Consider the following 23,223-nt stretch of genomic DNA (forward strand, 5'->3'; position numbering starts at 1 on the left):
CACAAAGATACAACACATGAAAAAAATTAAACACCACAGTCAAGTGGGTTTCATCCCAGGGATGCAAGGATGGTTCAACATAAGTAATTCAATAAAAGTGATACACCACAACAGCAAAATCAAGGACAAAAATCATATGACTATCTCAATAGAAAAAGAAGAAGTGTTTGACAAAATTCAACATCCCTTCATGATAAAGGTTCTCAGCAAATTAGGTATAGAAGGAAAGTATCTCAACACAATAAAAGCCATATATAACAAACCCACCACCAAGATGATCCTGAATGGGGAAAAGCTGAAAGTTTTTCCCCTAAGAACAGGAACAAGACAAGGGTGCCCACTCTCACCACTCCTATTTAACATAGTATTGGAAGTACTAGCCAGGCAAGCAATCAGGCAAGAGAAAGAAATAAAGGGAATCCAGATTGGAAAAGATGAAGTCAAATGGTCCCTGTTTGCAGATGACATGATCCTATATATAGAAAACCTACAGACTCTACCAAAAAACTCTTACAGCTGATAAACAACTTCAGTAAAGTTGCAAGGCACAAAATCAACATGCAAAAAGCAGTAACTTTTTAATACTCCAACAATAAACTATAAGAGAAAGAAATCAAGAAAGCAATCACATTTACAATAGTCACACACACACACACACAAAAACCACCTAGGAATCAACTTAAACAAGTAGGTAAAAGATTTCTACAATGAGAACTACAAATCACTGCTGAGAGAAATTAAAGAGGACACAAAAAGATGGAAGGACATTCCATGCTCTTGGATAGGAAGATTTAACGTTGTGAAAATGTCTGTCCTACCCAATGTGATCTATAGATTCAATGCAATTCCCATCAAAATAACAATGACATTCTTCACAGAAATAGAAAAAACAATCCTAACATTTGTATGGAACAACAAAACACCCCAAATAGCCAAAGCCATCCTGAGCAAGAAAAATAAAGCCAGAGGCATTACAGTACCTAACTTCAAATTATACTATGAAGCTATAGTAACCAAAACAGCATGGCACTGGCATAAAAAAAGACACTCAGACTAATGGAACAGAACAGAGAACCCAGAAATAAACCCACATACTTACAGCCAACTGATGATATTTGACAAGGGCAACAGGAGCATACATTGGGGAAAGGATGGCCTCTTCAATAAATGGTGCTGGTAAACCTGCACATCCATATGTAGAAGAATGAAACTAGACTTACCTCACATATATACCAAAATCAACTCAAAATGGGTTAAAAACTTATGTATAAGACCTGAAACTATAAAACTACTAAAATAAAACGTAAGGGAAACACATCAGGAAGTAGGACTGGGCAAAGACTTTGTGAACGAGACCCCAAAAGCACAGGCAACAAAAGGAAAAATAAACAAATGGGGATTATATCAAACTAAGAAGCTTCTGCACACGAAAAGAAAACCGTTAAAAAGGCAAAAAGACATCCTACAGAATGGGAGAAAATATTTGCAAACTATACATCAGACAAAGGATTAATATCAAGAATACAGAAGGAACTCAAACAACTTAACAGTAAAAACAAAATAAGTAACCCAATTAAAAAAAATAAGCAGGGCCGGCCCGTGGCTCACTCGGTAGAGTGCGGTGCTGATAACACCAAGGCCACGGGTTCGGATCCTATATAGGGATGGCCGGTTTGCTCACTGGCTGAGCGTGGTGCTGACAACACCAAGCCAAGGGTTGAGATCCCCTTACTGGTCATCTTTAAAATAAATAAATAAATAAGCAAAGTAGCTAAATAGGCATTTCTCAAAGGAAGATGTACAAATGGCCAACAGACACATAAAAAAATCACTCAACACCACTAAGCATCAGGGAAATGAAAATCAAAACCACACTGAGATATCATCTCACACCAGTTAGGCTGGCCGGTATCAAAAAGAGAGAGAGTAACAAACGCTGTCAAGGATGTGGAGAAAGGGGAACCCTCTTACACTGTTGGTGGGACTGTAAATTAATGCAGCCATTGTGGAAAACATTATAGAGTTTCCTCAAACAACTACAGATAGAATTGCCATACGATCCAGCAATCCCACTACTGGGCATATACCCAAAGGAATGGAAATCATCAATGTCAAAGGGATACATGCACTCCCATATTTATTGCAGCTCTATTTACAACTGCTAAGAGCTGGAACCAACCTAGATGTCCATTGACAGACAACTGGATAAGGAAAATATGGTATACACACAATGGAATACTACTCTTCCATAAAAAGGACGAACTTAGAGAAAATTATGTTAAGTGAAATAAGACAAGGAGAGAAATAGCAATACCACATGTCCTCACTCGTAAGCAGGAGCTAGAAAAAAAAAGGATTGAAAGAAAGTATACCTTTCAGGTCTAGAATTTTCATTTGGTTCTTTTTTAGGTCTTTTTTTTTTTTTTTTTTTTTCCTGCTGAGTTTATCTGTTCTGCCATTGTGATAGCATTTTTCTAAATTAAAAAAATGTATTTATAATTAAAAAATAAAATAAGATTAGAAAACAAAAAACAATCATCCCTTCCAGCTGGGACTAAGAACAAGGTAAATTTAGACATGTCTCTAAGATATCTATACAACAGTAGTTCTCACCCTGGGGCATTTTCACCCCTCAAGGGATATTTTGCAATGTCTGGAGACATCTGTGATTGTTCCAAGTGGAAGGGGGCAGCGCTACTGGCCTCTAGTGGGTACAGGGCAAGGATGCAGCCAAACATTCTACAATGCAACAAGAATTATCTGGTTAAAAATGTCAATAGTGCTGAGGTTGAGAAACCCTGCTGTAAAAGAGAAGGATGATTGGTCTACCAAGTTGTTTGCATTTAGAAAAGACATTGTCCCAGTTTTGGTGGTGGAAATAAGAGGAACTTGGTGTTTCTGCAAACCCCATGTCTGGGGTGGCTTAAATAGTCATGCTCCTCCCCCTGCCCCCAGCCTTGTCTTTGCACTTGGAAAGTACAGGGCTGGCAGCGTGGAGTCTCTGCAACTCTCTGCTTCCTGCCGCCCATCTCTCCATCGCAGATATAGAATCACTCCATGCAATTAAGAAAGGTATTTTAAACATTGGAACAAATTTGGATAATTTAAGTAGGTGTAAGGGAGCGGGAAGGAGAGGAGGGGGAACCCAAATCACATGCAAAAAAAAATTTTTTTAGAATACAAAGAAAAGAATTTGGTAGTCTAAAACGTCAAAAATGTCAATTCTTTGAATATAAAGTTAGACTTTTGCTAACATTAGAAATGGTTTTCCAGAGTATGTTTCTAGTCTAACTTTGAGGAAGTGAATACTACTAATAGGTATTTTCAACAACACATTGTAAAGCAATGTTTTCAGCATGTTTTTAAGCTACAGTATTTTGCTGTCTTTGAAACAAAGTTTGATATTTTCTCTTTATCTTAGTGAATGTGATTGGGCCCATCTCAGGCTGATCTTGGTACCTCTCATGCTCTGCTCTCTTCAACCAGACCTCTATATTCCATTTTGGAAGAAGACTAAAAAATGGTAAGAAGAGCTAAGAGATCCCTAAAAAGTGTTATCATAATCTTTGTGGGAAGAATTGAAACCACCTGGCAAAAATGGTGTTTAAGAATCTATACTTAGGTTATTTGCCGTGGGAAACTGCTCCATGATATTTCATAACTGAGATTAATCAAAGTGATATTTTATAATTTCAGGTTAATCAATGCTTGCTCTGTGCAGCTTCCTACAAGAGTTAAGTAGGTGCAGTAATGAGAAGGAGCAGATGTCTGAATTGGGGACATGGCTTCTATGAATCTCACTTCTTCCTCCTACATTTTTGGCTTTAGAGCCATACGAATCACTGAATCGCTGAAGTTACTTTGTGCTTTTTCCACTGTATGATGTTGTCTGAGAGACTATGGAAACAGGTGTGTGTGTGTAGACGGGGGATCATAGGACTAGGTTAGGAAAACCCCAGGCTCGAGTGCTGTCAAAGAAAACCAGAGCTGGACAATAGTTGAGGCAGTCCTATAAGGACTATTGCAATAGGGGGAAAGAGACCTCAGTATAGGACTGGGATCAACTCTGCATCAGCAATGACAGGTGGGGGTTTGTAGCCAAGGAGCAAGATCAGGGTAGTGGATGGAAAATTACTAAGAGGAAACACTAGAGGTGAGGGAGATTCTGGCTAAACCGACCAGACAGGATTCTTGCTGAAGGCAGGCCAGGGTGATCAGATGTCACTGGGGGTCGGTGGGGGATGAGGAACCTGATCAGATATCAGGGGTGACCAGATATCGAGAAAGGGGGGATTATCGATAAAATAACTTAGCAGGACTCCTGCTCAAACTGGGCAATGCAAAGATGGACACAAAGCCCAAAGGCTGAAGCCTAGGGGCTTAGAGAAGCCTGACTAAAGTTTAGGAGAGTCTTTGTCAGCGCAGGGTTTCCCAGGCACTAGCTGGGGGACCTTGTGCCTATCGCCCAAGCCCTCTGATATTCAATTTCTCTGACTATAAAATGAGCATTACAATACCTCCTCAGTTGCCTTCCAGGGCCATTGTGAGGCTCAAATAACAAACTATTTGTTCAAGTCCTTTGCAAATGAGATGATGCAAGTATAGGTTATTACGATGCCAAAAATTAATCAGAAAAAGACATCAGAGGCTTTTTTTCTGAAATTATTTTGTCATCCAAATTAGACAAGATGGAGGGAATTCACCAGGAACCCACTCTGACTTCTAGATTTGAATGTTCGTTCCCAGGTTCATTTTGGGTCTAAGGTCTACTGAAGCGTGAATCACGGGGCTGCTATGTTGCAACGGAAACAACTGCTTATAGTTTCGTTTTCTAGAAACCCAGATGTCTATTTTAATTCAAACACATGCCCGCATCTGTCTTTGCCCCTTGAGGGATGGCATGATAGGAATGCTAATAATAAAGAGAGCTCACATTTATTGACCACTCACTATGAGTCAAGCATCATGCTTACGGCTTGATATACATGATTCTATTTCAGCCTCAAAGCAGCCCTGTGAGGTGCAGATAAGGAGCTCAAGGAGCATGAGTGGACTTGGCTCAGGCAGGCTGAGTCCAGAAGTTGCTCTGTTCTTCCAAGAGCAAGCCCAGCATACACTATTACCCAGCAGACACTCGGTAAATGCGGGGTCTGATTGTGATATCTTGCACTTACAAACAAAGGGAAGATTGGTATATCTTTTATAAGAAAAGACATGAAAACAATTTTCAAGAGAAGAAATACAAAAGGCCAAAAAGCACAGGCAAAATATTCAACCTTATTAATAGTCATGTGTCAGATCCTTTGATCTGGAAATTTCACTTCTAGAAACTTCTTAAGGAAATGATCAGGGATGTGGTGAACTATTTAGCAAGATAGTCTATGCCACAGGACAAAGAAAATATTTCATGTGGCATGTTGTGGAGAAGTAAATTAATTGTGGTACACCCATCAAATAGAATACTATGTAATCATCAAATCAGGTTTTTTAAAAGAATACCAAACGACATAAAAAATGCTCATAGTATAATGTTGAATGAAAAAAAACAAGCTAGAAATCAATGTGCCATATATTCATGTTTTTAGTGTGCATGCTAGAGAAGTGGTAGGTGCTTCCTAAATGTTGGATAACCTGTGATGATGGTTTACATAAATAAATATGTAACATTTTAATTTCACAAAACAGCCCTGCATTATCACCAATTTACAGTTAGGAAATCAGAGGCTCATGAGCTAAAGTGATTTATGAAAGTCAGCGAGCTCTTACGTGGCAGAGTAAGGATTTCAAACCAAATCTTTCCACTGACAAAACCCTGGCTGTTACTAAAATGCTTCTCACTGTGTGAAATAGACCCAGGGATGGGGAGATTAGGATTAGAAGGGAATCTACCAAAATGTGAACAGTAGCTAAGCAATTCAAAAAGTAAGAACATTATTCTGTTCTTAATTCTAGCAATACTTTTCATAACTAAATAAAAAAATAAATAAGGACTCTATTTACTAATTATTTAGTAAATAGATAATTATTTAAATAATCAAATCTGATTATTTGAAAATGTGGAAGATTGTGCTGGAGTTAAAACCATCATTACACATTAACCAGCCAATCCATTTTCACCCCAAGAATAAACAATTTCTATCTCAGAAGCTCACCAAAGGGGTTGGCAAATTATAGCCCATGGGTCATATCAGTCTGCCACCTGTTTTTGTACCTCCCATAAGCTAAGAATATTTTTTTATGTTTTTAAATGGTTGGAAAATATCAAAGTAAAATGACTATTTTGTGATATGTAAATGTTTTATTAAAATCAAATTTCAGTGTCGACAAATAGTTTTACTGTTGGTGTATTTGTTTGCATATTATCTATAATTGCTTTTGCACTGTGATGGCAAACTATTCATAGAGCTGAGTAGTTATGACAGAGACTGTATGGCCTGCAAATCCTAAAATATTTAATAACTGGCCCTTTACGGAAAACGTGTGCCAATCGTGGTTTACAGAAAACAAGGGGAGAGGGTATAATAAGGGTCAAATAAGATTTAATACCTTATGGTCTGTGGTGACTGTTGTGATGCAGAGCTATTGAGTTCCTAATTTATGTTGAGTTCCTAATTCATGCAAGACTACTTTATATCATTTTATTCTTTTAGCTTGAAAACTAAGGTCTGTTGGGTTAAAATGGTAGAAATTAAATAATAAAAAGTCTCTCTTTTTAAAAAAAAATAGTGGGTTACATCCTTGTACTTAAAATTTTTTTGTTGTATGATGAGACATTGAGATTCAGGGTATTTACAGTTTACAGAAATTAGCCCATAATTAGAAATATTTCAAAATTCACAAAAAGGGGATATTTGGTCATAAATCTATTAGGGAAATTCCTACTGGAGGCTCCATCTATAAATCAAATTAGTGCTTAAGCAACTTCCCTTATTCACAGTGCTTGGTTACCCTCTAGGGAGACATACACAACACAATTCTAGTTACCAAACAATTCAGTATCATATCAACGTGGCAGAAGGTCAGTAATTCAAATTCAAGGGATACCAAAAATTGCTGCCCCACTCCTTACTTCTTCCATGTCTCTTTCTCATTATTCTCCAGCCAGGCAGCCATGACTTCTGATTCTGGCCAGCCCATCCAGCTGTGGGCTCCCCACCGTGACATAAAACCCCTTGCTTCCACAGCATGAGTCAAGTGACTCCCCTCCCTCAGAAATGCAGATTCCAGCATTTCCATTTAAATTTGGGCACCTTGGCCTTTTTCTGCTCTGTGATCTTGAAAGTTGACTGGGGGAGCACCTAAGTGCCCGGAGCTGCTGTCTTCTGAAGGTTGGCATATAGTAGCCCAGAGGGATGCCCAGTGCTTTGTCTTTCTGACTGGTTGGTTGGTTGGCTAAAAGAGCAGAGCCAGGAGAGGAACAAATCCTCTCTTAACTCAGTATAAAAATAAAAGTATTTCCCAAGCCTCAACTATTCTCATCTCAAGATGAATTTCCTTTTGTGAGGAATATTGGTGCAAATAATTATATCTAACCAGATAATAGCTATGCAAAGAATATATGGTAAAGACTGGAAGGGAAATGCCAATTTGGCACAGAAAGGTGAAGGTTACTTTTGGGGGGTTACTTATTATTATCAAGCAATCACACTCTACTTCCTCATCCAGTCATCTTCCCGCCTTTCTTGGAGGACTCCCTACACATTCTCCTCTCTCGTTGAACCCCGGCATTTTCTGCTGTCTCTTCATTCTTAGCCAATAACCTTGCCTCCTACTTCACTGATAAAACTGAAGCAACTGGAAGAGAACATCCACAAGGTACTCCCTTGTGGACCGACCTAGAACCTCTGTACTCGTATGTCCCTCCTGACCCCTGTTCCAGTTACCTATCGCTCTGTAACAGATCAACCCCAAATGCAAAGACTTCAAATGACAATAATCATATACTGCTTTCTACCAGTTGACTAGGTTCAGGCACTTCTACCAACCACTGTGTCTCTCACATGGTGTCAGTCAGGCAGTGACTGTGGCTGGAATCACCTGAAGACTCAGTCTTTGCAGGTTCAGTGCCTGGGCTAGGAGACTCAACAGCTGGAGGCTGGAGCAGCTGGGGTTCCTCAGGTGTCTCTGTCTCCATATGGTCTCTGCAATGTGATGGCTGCAGTGTATCCAGACTTCTTACAAGGCAGGTGGCTCAGGACTCCAAAACAAGTGGTGGGGGAAAAGATGGAGAGAGATGGAGAGGGAGGGATACGGAGGGGAAGAGAGAGAGAGAGAGAGAGAAATGGAGAGAGAGAGAGAAATGGAGAGAGAGAGAGAGAGAGATGGAGAGAGAGAGAGAGTGCGCCAGTGTGCACTAGGTAGACACTGTATTGACTGTGAATTACTGCCAATGTCTTTGTTTCTCTTGGTAGGAAACCTCCTAGAAATGTTTGCTGTCTCCAATCCCTTTCCTTACATTCTTTCAAGAACTTCGAAGTCATATTTGATTTGACTACACCTTCAAAATATGTCTGGTATCCAGCCAGTTCTTACCACCTCCAGCACTGCTGTCTGAGTCTTCTGCTGGAACGAGTGTCATAGCCTCTCTACTGGTCTCCACGCTTCCACCCTTGCCCCCATTGTCCATTCTCGACAGAGTAACTGGTGTAATATTTCTATCATGTAATTCAGACCAACTCACTGTCCACTCGAAAACTTGCAGTGGATCTGCATTCCACTCAGTGGACACCACTATTCTTGGAATCGGAAGACAAAGCCCTACATACTTGGACCATCCTCCCTCTCTGACTTCATCTCCTATTATTCGTCTGCTCCTATTGTTTCAGCCATACTGGCCTTGTCGCCATTTTTGTGAATATACCAGCATGTTTCCACCTTGGGGCCTTTGCACTAGGCTCTTCCCTCTGTTTGGAATGCTTTCCCCCTGGATATCTGTGTGGCTAGCTTCCTCCTTTCCCTGAGTTCTTTGCTCAGATATCAAGTTCTCAATGATACCAGTCCAAGCCATCCTATCTATAGTCACAACCCCACATTCCTGATCTCCTTCACCCTGCCCTGCATTTTCTTTTTCCATAGCACATATCACCTAATATCTGATATAATTTATAGCAGTTATATATTTTTCTGTTTATTATTTGGAGAACATAAGCTCCAGAGGAGCAGGAATCTGTTCTGTTTTGTCCACCGATGTGTCCCAACCACCGAGAAAAGTACCTGGCATGAATCAGGTGTCAATAAATACTTGTTGAATTTTTCATTTTTCACAATTTCCTTCCACATTGTTATGACAAGGCTTTATTATTTCTTCTGCAATTTTATTTTTTTAAAAACATTTTAATAAAAAACAATACATGTTCTTTATAAAAAATTCAAAGACCAGAGAAGGGTTTGGCATCAAAGTAGAAATTTTCCTCTTCCCAATGAAAACCCCCATTGCCCAGAAGAAATCACTGTTAAAGGTTTCTTGTGTATTCTTCCATACTTTTCTGCACAAATACAAATATATGTATATATTCATCATAAAGGGATCATATGTTATATGTTATTTTGATGCTGCTTTTAAAATCCACTTTATTTTATTTATTTTATTAGTTAATAGCAGATCTTGCACAGCTTTTCATGTCAATACTCATAGTTCTACCACATTCCTTTTAATTTGGTATTCCACTATTGGTGGTTTCCCATTTTTAAACATTCCCCCAAATTGATGGATTGTCATCTAGTTCTTCCCATTCTTACTATTTCAGAGAGCTGAATAAAGATAATAAGACAGTTTTATCTGAATACCTACAATATTTATTACTATAAAAAAAGATGCACTACCTGTTTTTTTTTCCCCTCTCCGCGAAATCCTTAGAAAGTTCATGGTGGTTTGAAGCTTTGCTTAGACCATTTTGAAACAGCAACAGCCTGAGGTTCTGGAAAGCTATGCAAGCTGAGGACAAACCCTGGCAGATAAGTTTCAGGGGGCTCTGGGCCAACCATCAGAGTCATAGACTAAGCAAAGTAGCAAAAGACCACTGAAGTCAATTAGCTCAACCCCACAGTCTGTAGATGAGAAAGTCGAGGATTAGGGGAAATCAGTCAGTAGCCCTGAGAAATCAGACAGAAAGGCTGAATCCTGATCTGACTTTCAGTTCACAAGATGCTAACCTCCAGAATAAATAAACATGAGAAGTCAGACTAATCCTGGTCTTCCTCTAACTTGTTGCCAGATGCAAACCACTTACTCTCACTTCGCATTTTTGCCATCTAAGAGTTCCCAGTTGCATACATGTTCTCACTTCAGATTGCAACCAGACATCTCTTCCAAGTTTGCACAGTTTTGAAAATAAAAATGTCATTTGCAAAGCATGATGTTAGGAACATCTTGGTAAATGTGTTTTTCCTATTCGTAGTCTTTCCTCTTCGTAGTCTCTACAACCATAAACATTCTGGTGGGAATCTAATATGGATCTAAAATCAGGAGAATTCAGTTCTGAATATGGGCTCAAGTCCTGCCATCAAAACGATACATCCAAGTGGCTAGGTTTTGCCACTTTGGAGAATTGTTTATTCAAGCTTTTGTTTGAACAGTGGGCAAGCAGCATTACTTTTAGGCCTGACTTAGCCTTTGTCCCACAATCTCTTATTTTTCCCCACCATGGAATTCTGTGATAGCAAAGAGAGTTCTGTGCTCAAGAGATATACACGGCTACTGACAATGCAGCAGCAGTATTTGGTTCCCAATTGGGCAGCAATGGTGTCTGAGTCATCATCATTCCCCTATTATGTCTAGCACAGTACCTTTCACAGAGAACATTCCCAATGATGTTTGTTGAATGACCACGTGAGCCTATAATTCTTTATTATGAAGGTAAAGCTCAATATGCTTTAAACTTATATATACATAAACTGCCCTAATGTAGTACTGCTGAACATTGGATGCAATTCATAAGAAATATATCATCTAAAAAGTCTTTTTCTTTTTTTCCCCCCTCAAGTTGGTCCCACTCAAAATATAAATATCTTTTGTTAATATTTGGAAAGTTTTCTTATGAAAACAAACAACCAATCTTCCTTTTCCTCAAGCCCCTAAATAGCACAAAATAGAAATATTAGAGTGCCAAGAATCCATTAATTGAGAAGGAAATTAACCAAAATGCAGACACATATTCTACCAAGAGCATTTGCTGTAACTACATGGGGCAACTTGAAGATGATTGGCCAAAACTGAGTTTGAATCTTGGTTTGAAATTGCCTCTCTGATCTCCGCTTTCTTGTCAGTAAAATGGGAATATTTATAATCCCTTTTAACTTTCTTGAGAGGAACCAGTGATGTAGTAAACGGTGTGTCTGCCTTAGCACCTAGCACACGATAAGTAAGTAATAAAAGGCAGCCATTATTTAAAAAAAATACACAAATGATCGTCTGACGGCTGCTTAGTGTGAATTGTGTATTTTTCATTTTAATGAAAGAGGTGATTTACTGAGAGAATAGAAACACCAGTGCATACAAAATCACATATTCCCACTTCTGCCATAATTAGTCTGCTAATTGAGCATCCAAATTTACCCAGAGTATTTGCATGTGTGATTAGCTATGATTCATTACCAAAGCCTGGCCTATGTCATGATGCTATTTTACAAATCAAATTACTGAAAGATGCATGTCTTTAGGCAAAAAGACATTTTATCAAAAAGTCAAGCAAAACCAAATAATGTGAACTGTTCATATCAAATGAAAAAATAGACTTGGCTCAACTCTGAACCCTTAAATTTTAAAATGACTTTAGTTGAATCTAAGGTCCCAGCTTAAGTCTGAAGCAGGTAGTTCGCAATAGTTTGAAACTAAAGGACAATTTCCATTGGAATAAAGGAATATGTCACATTTTAAAAATCTTCTCAAAAATATCATTTAAGTTTGGAAGCCTCAAAGCATGCTTTCTCTTTAAAAAACAAATTTAGAAAAGCTTTGTTCATAGAGTCCATTTTTTGCCCCTCGCCTGCTTGATTAGAGCCCTTCTTTCTCATTACAGATAATCTTCCTCTGGCATGGGTCAATACAAACTTGCTGGTATCTCTGAGTTCCAGGCTTCCAGTGCAGACCACATGGAAAGCCAGGAGACGTCTTGTTTGGCATATAGCATTCCAAGGGCCTGTTAGGCTTGGGCTCAACTACTAAGTACAGGGCACAGGTAGCCCATCCTGGCTGTGTCTCTCCCCAGGAAAGACAAAGGAGCTCTGTGCTTTTGATAGGACTTCAGGTTCAAGGGAACAGAGCTTCTGAGAAAACTTATTATAAAAGGATCGTTCTGCAGCTCCACTTTCTGTGCCCTTCCAATGACACCATCCCCTTTTCTTCTGTTACACTTTTTCCATTTTAACTCTTCTTTTAGAGGCCCTTTGAAGCTTCCCTGGTCTCTCCTTGTTCCCTTGTCAAAATCTGATATTTGGGAAAAACCCTTACTATTTATGATAGTTTAATGTAGGCCTGCTATGGGATTTTAAGTTCAAAGCCTTGATTTACTCAGGCAATATTTATCATGGACTCACCATATGGCAGGCTCATTATGATGGAGTATATGTAAAGCCAAACAAGGTTTCTAGACCTAAAAGAAGAGTTGACTTCTCAAGAGGCAGTATAGTAGAGGGGCTGAGAGACTCTGTCTCCGAATTGCCTGGGTCTCACCTTGGGCAAGTTATATCACCTCCGCATTTTGCTTTCCTCATTGTAAATGAGCCCATCTCTTAGAATTGGGATAAGAACTAAATAATTTTGAAATTAGTGGCATGTGAACAAATTTACATGTTTTACATGTAGTACATTTTTTTCTAATACTTGGAAGATGTAGACTGAATTTGCTTAGAGTTAATTCCATGCACAAGTTTAACACGACTTAAGATTTCATCTAGACCGGGGGTCTGCAAACCATGACTTGTGGGCTAAATCTGTCCCACCACCTATTTTTGTGCAACCTGTGAGTTAAGAATGGGTTTTATAACTCTAACTAGGTACATACTAAGTGGTTATTTAAGTACCTACATAATATTCTCAATTTTGACTAAAATAGTTACCATCTGGCCTTTTACATAAAAAGTTTGCCAGCCCCTGGTCTAAACCAACATTGTCCAGTAAAACTTTCTGCAGTGATGAAAATGTTCTATAACTGTACCCTCAAATACAGTAGCTACTAGCCTAATGGGCTAGTGAACACTTGAAATGTAGTTAGTGTGGCTGAGAGACTAAAGTTTAAAATTGTATCTAATTTTAATTAATTTAAATTTTAATAGCCATATGTGACTAGTGGCTATCACATTAGAGCAGCTCTAGACAATTTTAAGTCAAAAGACTCTGTGTTCTGTCAATGCTCCTCTCTCTCAATTTAATCAACTACCCTGAGGCTGTATGAGTCAAGGGGAAGGCACCACTCTTAATCCAATTTTTGCCCTGAACTGGCTTTCATTGTCTGCTAGAAAATGCTTAATGGAAAGTGCTTGAAAAATGCATATGGGCACATACTTATTTTTTCTAAGGCTGCTACTTTGACTCTATCCATTACGTCTACTTTACTTCGGGTAAAGTAGTTGGCTATTTCAACCCTACAAGGCCCCAAATTAAGGACATCTTATTCAACTTAGAGTTCAGGGTTGCAGGCAGAGAAAACCTCTCTTAGCAAAGCTGCATTTCTTTCCATCCCTGCTTGCAGACTGGCTAACTGAAGCTCTATCTCATTTCTCTCAGAAGACTTCTAAAAACAGGAAGAAGCCACCAACACATCATTATTATGAATATTGCCAAGCCATTTCCCATAAAAGTAAAGTCATAGTTGGCATGTGTTAATGCCTTCCAAGATAGCATAGGTTACAGTTTTATCAAATACCTTACAATGGCATAACTCGGGCTACCAGCTTTCCAGCCTCCAATATCTGAATCTGTCTTGCCCATAACCTAATGACATCAACATCACATATTTTAGGTTCTCTCATGGGCAGCAACTTATTTTCAAATTCTATACTGTTTAAAATTAGGTTTGCATTTGGGCAGTAGAAAATCCAATTAACACTGGCTTAGCAAAACTATTTTCTGATTTCTCATAAACTCCTGGAAGTCAACAGTTCAGAGCCATTATTTCAAGAAGGATATGGATACTCTGAATCATCTGCCTTGCACATTTTCTCCCTAGCACATTTTCCTCATTTGCATCATTCAAGATGGATGGCTACAACATCCACATTGCAAGAAACTCAATGGAAATAGACAGGAGGAAGGGGAACAGCCTCACCATTTAAGGACATGTCCCAGAGATTGCATGCCTCACTTTTTCTCACATCCCATTGTCTATAACTTAGTCACATGGACATGCTTAGCTGCAAGGAAGTCTGTGAAATGTAATCTTTTTTCAGAGTGGAATATGTCCAATTATAAGTAAAGGTTCTATCACTATGAGAAGAGAGAAAGGAGAAAAAAATAGTAGAAAATAGATAGCAATCTCTGGACTCTATGAGAATAATGACAAGTGTCATTATCTTACCCAGAAAGAACTAATGGTTTTCCTAAATTGTATTTTAGAACTGTGTGTTTTTTCTCCCATCCACAAGATTCTCAGCTCCTTAAGGGCAGAGACTATGTGTCTCCTGCTCCTAGTGGATATCCAATACATATCTGTCAAATAAAAAAGTGAATATGATTCATGGAATTCTTATATTTATTATAAATTCTTTCTCACCAGATACTTGATACAATTCCTGGATAAGGAATTATTGGGGCATTGTCAGGTCCAGATTTATCGTCTTTGTCCAGAACTGGTGTTGAGTCCTTAGTGTGTCACATATAGCTGTTTCTGTGTCTGTCATTCTCTTGCAGAGGGTCTTATTCTGGGCACAAAGCCTGACTCAGAGGGGTACATGGGTAGTGAACTACCAAATCAGGACTAGGACCAGTTCTTCTAACCTTCAATCCAGAGTTCTTTTAACAACCTCATGTGCAATCAGTGCAGTGGATAAGAGGAGAGAGCAACTACTTCTGTCTGGGTTGATCCCAGAAGGCTTCCTGGAGAAGCTGGGTTTGAACTGGGCATTATAAAAGCTGAGCTTCCTAAACCTTTTCCTTCAGGGAATCCCTAGGCAGATAGAAGAGACAAAACATGACCCCTGTTGAGTCTGGGGGTGTAGCCTGAAGGCAACCGAATCCAAGGAGAAATTTCTTTTAAGAATTTTGCTTTATTTCACTATTCATTTATGTATGCATTCATTATTTCATTCATGTATTTAACAAACATAATGGAGGACTAATTAAGTGCCAAGCATTATTTTACTTGAGGACACACAAGGCCCTGCTTTCTCTGAGCTTACATTCTTGTGCAGAATAGACATTAAATGAATAAGCACATGAATCACTATGCTGTGCTAAGGGCTATGAAGGAAATAAAGCTGGACAGTCTAATACAGAGAGCATATACCTCTCTGTGACTCAGTTGACTCATCTGTAAAATGGAGATAATAATAGAGGCCTACAGTTCCAAAATCCTAAACTCAAAGCTTTGCCCTGACTCAGTTGATGGCAAACATGACAATCTCAATGCATTTGGAGGCACATTTTGACCTGAATTGAATGAGCTATTTATTCCTTTTGTTTTAATCCCACTTAGAGTGAACAATCCTATATGTTACTACAGAAATTTCTGTGTGTTTGATTATGGGATGTTGCCCCAGGCCTCAATAGGTATTACATAATATATGGTACATGCATTATATCACCCTCTAAAATCTGAAAAATTCTGAACTGCAAAACACATATAGCCCCCAATATTTTAGATAAGAAACTGAAGACTTGTAGTACCCCTCTTATGTGGTTATTGTGAGGATTAAATGAGTTAATACATGTAAAGCACTTAAAATGATGACCAGCATATGGTAAGTGCTACCTAAGTCAACTACTATTACTATCATTATCACTATTATTACCTGGGAGAGTATTTAGATAAGTTGATCAAGGAAGGCCTTTCTAAGGATGGGTTGTCCCTTGAGCACACACCTAAGGGGTGGTAACAACCTGGCTGTGGCAAGAGGAGGAGGAAGATAATCTCAGGAAGAGGAAACAGCAAGTGCCAAGAATGAGGTGGTTACAAGCTTGGTTTGAATGCAGAACAGAAAATAGGCCAGATGGCTTGTGTATGGTTAGGGAGGGAAAAGATGGTTCAAGTTCAGAGAGGTAGGCTCAAGTCAGAACATGCATAATATAAACAATGGTGAAGACTGCGGATTTTATTATAAGTGTAATAGGAAGTCTCTGTAGTTTATCTGCTTAGTGTTTATAAAGAGTGCTCTGATGCTGTTTGATGAATGAATTGTAGGGAGAAGGAGAAGCAGGGACACCAGAGTGTGGACTCTATTGCAGTATTTCAGGTGAGACCTAATGGCTAATTGGAGTAGGGAGATAGTAGTAGACAAGGAGACAAATGTATGGGTGCAAGAAAAAGTTTAGAAATAAGGGGGGAAAGGCTTCCCGGTTAATCCTATTTATTTTTTCATCTAAAAATTTTTGGGGTGGCAGGCAGATAGAGGGATCCAAACCCTTGACCTTGGTGTTATCAACACCATACTCTCACCAAGTAAGGTAACTGGTCAGCCATAATTTTGCATTTTAATTTAGCGTGTAAAGGCTAAACATTTCATAGTTATTGTCTCAGATGTGTTAAGGCCAGTAGTGCGCTGGACCCAGTTCATAAAGGCTTGCATCTCTCCCCAACTGTGCATTCAGTGACATCACACTGGTAGCTCAAAATTGGCCGTGCTGGGAATATCTACATTATGGAAATTGACAAATGCTACAAATACGACAAATCACGACTTAACAAATCAGGGAATTTTGTCAGAGGGGGAAAGCCCGTTGTTAAACATTTACCAGCTCACCACTGGTTAAGGTGTGACTTTATTCTATGCTTAAACTTCATTTTAAAGCCGCTATTTTCCCTGATCACAAAAACACTTAAGCTAGGCACATCCTGGGAAACTCAGTTTGATAACTGCTGTCACAATCACTTCATGTTTTTAATTCAGTTAATTCAGGGATCTTCTCACTTCTCAGGATCTCATGTAGGTTCATGGGAATGGGATTGGAAGAGGGCACCTGTTTTATGATTGTCCTTTATTAATGTTGACTCCCTCCCCCTGGCCCACAATATCACTCTTAGCAGCACTACCTATTGCCTTCTGGTAGTGGGATCCATGAACCCATCAAGTCTTCTGACAGAAGCGTAATGGGGATAGGGCCTGGGGTCTGGGATCCTATTATCAGGGACCATACAAGTAGCTTATCCTACTTCTCACCTTTCCCTCTTCTAAAGGCTTCTCCCACCTTGACTCAACCTCTCCTCCCTGAGTAGTGAACATTTTCCCCTAAATCTTTGAGTAAGATTGATGCTCTAGAAAGATGTACCATATTTATCTAAGGGCTTCTTATCACACTGGCTTATTGCCATATCTTCTCAAGTATCTGAGTGCTCCAGTTTAAGAAATACAGCCTTAAAGGATAACTAGAAATCTGGTGGGTGAAGACGGTAGGGAAGAATACTCCAAGTGGAGGGATTTGCAGGTCAGGAAACTTGGGTTTAATGATTAGAGAAGCTGGTAGAGGAGTTGTATCAGGTAAGCTTAGACGAGTAGACGGGACAAATTTTGGAAGATTTTGGATACCGTAATAAAAACTTTGAGCCCATACTGTAAAAAATAAAAAAGAAGAAAAAACATTTCAAAGAATTGAGAGCAAGATAATGACTAATATTTGGGAAACTCGATGGATACCGTAGGTTGGAAGAGCCTGGGGACAAGGACGAAGCTTTGGAGTGGACTAAGGGTGGGCTAATCTCAGCTGAAACTGTGTCAGCTGAAATAGTAAAGTGAGGAAGATGTTGAAAAGGACAATGAAGGAGGTCAGCTGGACTCAGTGAATGGTTTTAATGATTGGGAGGAGGAGACAGGGTGGAAGGAGGAGACAGGGTGAAGATGGGGTCAAAATAAAAAAGATGATTTTGTACTTCTAGCTCCAACAAACTGTGGGCATGTAAAGATGGGTGAAAAAGCCCTTTGAGACCTTCTGAGCCATCATACGTTGGAGAAAAAGAAAGCTAAGGGAAGTTTTGCTTATTTACCTCCTATCAGAGGAATCAAAGGAAGTAGGCATTTGTTTTATTAGATATCAACATGATTGGTTGATTCAGTAATTGGGAGAACAAAAGCATTTGTTGAGCTAGAATCCTACTGCAAAGACACATGCCGAATCATTCCATGTATTAGTACTAGTTAAACTAAAACCAGTGTTCTGGAGTAAAATATCGATAGCAATCCTGAAACTTGAGAACAAGTCCATGGTTAAATCACTCTTTAAGGCAGGTCCAGTTGAAGGTAATATGGTGATTATCAAAGCTTTCCAGTGCTTTCCATATTTCTTTTAAGCCCTTTCTCCCCAGGGTCTCACTGTCTCTCATGCTAAACCCGTATGTCCAAGGATTACCATTATGGGTAGGTTCCCATATGTCCCAGTTTACCTGAGAGACTCTCGGTTTACGCCTGCAGTCTTGGCATAATTATGAACAGCTCCCCCCTCCCCTACTCTCACTCTTGTAAGTATCCTACTTGATCAATTATAGGGTGGCTCTGATTATTGGGTTACCCAGGCAGTGCCTTGATTCTACTATTCTCTCCTCTCCAAATTTATGTAACGGAAACCCAATGATTAGGGAAAACACTCATCCCAAAACCACACTGGAGATAATTTCCAAGATGATTTCCAAAAATAATCCATAAACAGAGCCAGCATATGGAATGGCAGTGCCAGAATGGCAGGAGTGTATGTTTGATAATCAAATGCCATTTCCTAGTTGGGTGACCTTGAGCAAATCAGTTAATATCATTGAGCTATGTCTTAATTTGTAAAATTGTGACAATAGATTTTCTTTATTTCCCTACTTAGAGTATTATGAGGCTTGAATATTATGAAAGATTCTTGTAATGCATACCAGGGAAAGCTTAGTAAGTAAGCATTAATTGCACTAAAGTCTTAATGCGTTATTCTTCCCAGGTGTATCTATATTTTAACATTCCTTCACCCCCTATGTTTCAGGCTTTGACAGCTAATCAATGGCTCTTCCATTGCAGCATCCTGTGCAACAACGAATAGGAAATGCTGTTTCTACCATCTTAAAAGCTATTTTGCTAAACAGCTAAGATGCTAAAAACTAAACACATAACTAAATTATTTCAAACCTCAGTAATTGACAAATACAGCCATGGGTGAGGGGTGCTTTATAGATGGTTGAGAATAAGACCTGAATTGTTTCTCTTAAAAATGTAGCAAAACAGAAACAGCAAATAGGAATTTTTAATTCTCATTCTTGGTATATTTTAGAATACTGATTTTTTCTTTCTTGTATATTCAGGTGTTTCCAATGTGGACACTGAAGAGACAATTTCTTATCCTTTTTAACATGATCCTAATTTCCAAACTCCTTGAGGCTAGATGGTTTCCTAAAACTCTGCCCTGTGATGTCAGTATGGATCTTCCAAAGACCCATGTGATTGTGGACTGCACAGACAAGCATTTGACGGAAATTCCTGGAGGTATTCCTGCCAATACCACTAACCTCACCCTCACCATTAACCACATACCACACATCTCTCCAGCCTCCTTCGACAGGTTGGACCATCTGGTAGAGATCGATTTCAGATGCAACTGTATACCCATTCGACTGGGGCCCAAAAACAATGTGTGCTCCAGGAGGCTTCAGATTAAACCCCAAAGCTTTAGTAGACTCTCTTATTTAAAATCCCTTTATCTGGATGGAAACCAGCTTCTAGAGATACCTCAGGGTCTCCCACCCAGCTTACAGCTTCTGAGCCTTGAAGCCAACAACATCTTTTCCATCATGAAAGAGAATCTAACAGAACTGGGCAACATAGAAATACTCTACCTGGGCCAAAACTGTTATTATCGCAATCCTTGTAATGTTTCATTTTCAATAGAAAAAGATGCCTTCCGAAACCTGAAATATTTAAAAGTGCTCTCCCTGAAAGATAACAATGTCACAGCTGTCCCTACTGTTTTGCCATCTACTTTAACAAAACTCTATCTCTACAACAACATCATCGCAAAAATCCAAGAAGATGATTTTAATAACCTCAACCAATTGCAAATTCTAGACTTAAGTGGAAATTGCCCTCGATGTTACAATGTCCCATTTCCTTGTACACCCTGTGAAAATAATTCTCCCCTACAGATCCACTTAAATGCTTTTGATGCATTGACAGAATTAAAAGTTTTACGTCTACATAGTAACTCTCTTCAACATGTGCCCCAAAGATGGTTTAAAAACACTAATAAACTTCAAGAACTAGATCTTTCCCAAAACTTCTTGGCCAAAGAAATTGGGGATGCCAAATTTTTGCATTTTCTTCCCAACCTCATCCAACTGGATCTGTCTTTCAATTATGAAGTTCGGGTCTATCGTTCATTTATGAATCTATCAGACGCATTTTCTTCACTGAAAAACCTGAAAGTTTTGCGGATCAAAGGCTATGTCTTTAAAGAGCTGAACAGCCTTAACCTCTCCCCATTACATGGCCTTACCAAACTTGAAGTTCTTGATCTTGGCACTAACTTTATAAAAATTGCTAACCTCAGCATATTTAAACAATTTAAAAGATTGAAGGTCATAGATCTTTCAGTGAATAAAATATCACCTTCAGGAGATTCAAGTGAAGTTGGCTTCTGTTCTAATGCCAGAACTTCTGTAGAAAGTCATGGGCCCCAGGTCCTTGAAGCATTGCATTATTTCAAATATGATGAGTATGCAAGGAGTTGCAGGTCCAAAAACAAAGAGACTCCTTCTTTCTTGACTTTTAATGAAGTTTGCCACAAGTATGGACAGACCTTGGACCTGAGCAGAAATAATATATTTTTTATCAAGCCCTCTGATTTTCAGCATCTTTCATTCCTCAAATGCCTAAACTTGTCAGGAAATACCATTGGCCAAACTCTTAATGGCAGTGAATTCCAGCCTTTAGGAGAGCTGAAATATTTGGACTTCTCTAACAACCGTCTTGATTTACTCTATTCAACAGCATTTGAGGAGCTTCACAAACTGGAAGTTCTGGATATAAGTAGTAATAGCCATTATTTTCAGTCAGAAGGAATTACTCACATGCTAAACTTTACCAAGAACTTAAAGGTTCTGAAGAAACTGATGATGAATGACAATGACATCTCTACCTCCACCAGCAGGACCATGGAGAGTGAATCTCTTAGAACTCTGGAATTCAGAGGAAATCACTTGGACATCTTATGGCGAGATGGTGATAACAGATACTTACAATTTTTCAAAAATCTGCTAAAATTAGAGGAATTAGACATCTCTAAAAATTCCCTGAGTTTCTTGCCTCCTGGGGTTTTTGATGGTATGCCTCCAAATCTAAAGAATCTCTCCTTGGCCCAAAATGGGCTCAAATCTTTCAACTGGGGAAAACTCCAGTTTCTGAAGAATCTGGAAACTTTGGACCTCAGCCACAACCAACTAACAACTGTCCCTGAGAGATTATCCAACTGTTCCAGAAGCCTCAAGAAACTTATTCTTAAGAATAATCAAATCAGGCATCTGACAAAATATTTTCTACAAGATGCTTTCCAGTTGCGATATCTGGACCTCAGTTCAAATAAAATCCAGATTATCCAAAAGACTAGCTTCCCAGAAAATGTCCTCAACAAGCTGGAGATGTTGCTTTTGCATCACAATCGGTTTCTGTGCACCTGTGATGCTGTGTGGTTTGTCTGGTGGGTTAACCATACGGAGGTGACTATTCCTTACCTGGCCACAGAGGTGACTTGTGTGGGGCCAGGAGCACACAAGGGCCAGAGTGTGGTCTCTCTGGATCTGTATACCTGTGAGTTAGATCTGACTAACTTCATTCTGTTCTCACTTTCCATGTCTGTGACTCTCTTTCTGATGGTGGTTATGACAGCAAGTCACCTCTATTTCTGGGATGTATGGTATAGTTACCATTTCTGTAAGGCCAAGATAAACGGGTATCAGCATTTGATATCAACAGACTCTTGCTATGATGCTTTCATAGTGTATGACACTAAAGACCCAGCCGTGACAGAGTGGGTTTTGGATGAGCTGGTGGACAAATTGGAAGACCCAAGAGAGAAACATTTTAATTTATGTCTTGAGGAAAGGGACTGGTTACCAGGGCAGCCGGTTCTGGAAAATCTTTCCCAAAGCATACAGCTTAGCAAAAAGACAGTGTTTGTGATGACAAACAAGTATGCAAAGACTGAGAATTTTAAGGTGGCATTTTACTTGTCCCACCAGAGGCTCATAGATGAAAAAGCAGATGTGATTATCTTGATATTTCTTGAGAAGCCCCTTCAGAAGTCCAAGTTCCTCCAGCTCCGGAAGAGGCTCTGTGGGAGTTCTGTCCTTGAGTGGCCAACAAACCCGCAGGCTCACGCATACTTCTGGCAGTGTCTGAAAAATGCCCTGGCCACAGACAATCATGTGGCTTATAGTCAGGTGTTCAAGGAAACAGTCTAGCCCTTCTTCACAAAATGTTACTGCCCAGCTTACCAATGAGACACATGGCTGCCTAGATTTTCTCATAAATCTTTCACCAAAAGAGTGTTTTGAAGTTCTCCAAGAGTGGGATTGCCCATATTAGAGAGGAGAGTCACCAGTGCATGACAAAGGACTTGAAAAGATGGGATTTATATAATGCTTCGAGTCTTCTTTCTTATCTCTTGGTGTCTCCATTAGCACTTGAGTCTCTCCCCTTAGCTCGTGTATAAAATACTGTTGGGAGAAGGGTGGCAAATGGAGGACAAAGGGCTTTGATTTTCCCATAACGGTGATTATTAAATATACACACAATCATTAAATTGAGAAGAACCACACTCCTACCCTTAAGAAGTACTGGTATGTTCAGAAATAGAGCCAAAAATGCTCAAGCTCTGTCTGTATCACACCAAAATATACCAGAGTTAGTTCAGGGAAATGAAAACTCAGTTAACTCCTCAACCAATTACTTCAGCGTCATCTAGCGCCCCCTTCTGTGCAGACCGAGTGTTGACATCAGACAGGTGGTTGCTGCTGGGTACCTCTTGCTCTTTTGCCTTGGGTCTGCTGCTGAGTTCCAAACAGAAAATGTGAGAAATATCTTTACCATCAATGCACGTGGTCTACCTACAAATGG

General features: G+C 39.3%; 1 protein-coding gene across 1 annotated transcript; it reads left to right on the forward strand.

Moving 5' to 3' along the window:
- Positions 1–3,027: 3,027 nt before the first annotated feature.
- On the forward strand, positions 3,028–22,767 carry TLR7 (toll-like receptor 7). The gene is made up of 3 exons (XM_008571332.1): positions 3,028–3,072; positions 3,422–3,523; positions 19,419–22,767. Exons 2-3 carry the CDS (start codon positions 3,521–3,523, stop codon positions 22,566–22,568), a joined length of 3,153 nt encoding a protein of 1,050 aa, XP_008569554.1. The 5' UTR covers positions 3,028–3,072; positions 3,422–3,520; the 3' UTR covers positions 22,569–22,767.
- The last annotated feature ends 456 nt before the right edge of the window (positions 22,768–23,223 follow it).

The sequence above is a fragment of the Galeopterus variegatus genome, unplaced genomic scaffold (genome assembly GCF_000696425.1).
Source record: "Galeopterus variegatus unplaced genomic scaffold, G_variegatus-3.0.2 Scaffold38, whole genome shotgun sequence".
In the NCBI taxonomy this organism is placed as follows: domain Eukaryota; kingdom Metazoa; phylum Chordata; class Mammalia; order Dermoptera; family Cynocephalidae; genus Galeopterus; species Galeopterus variegatus.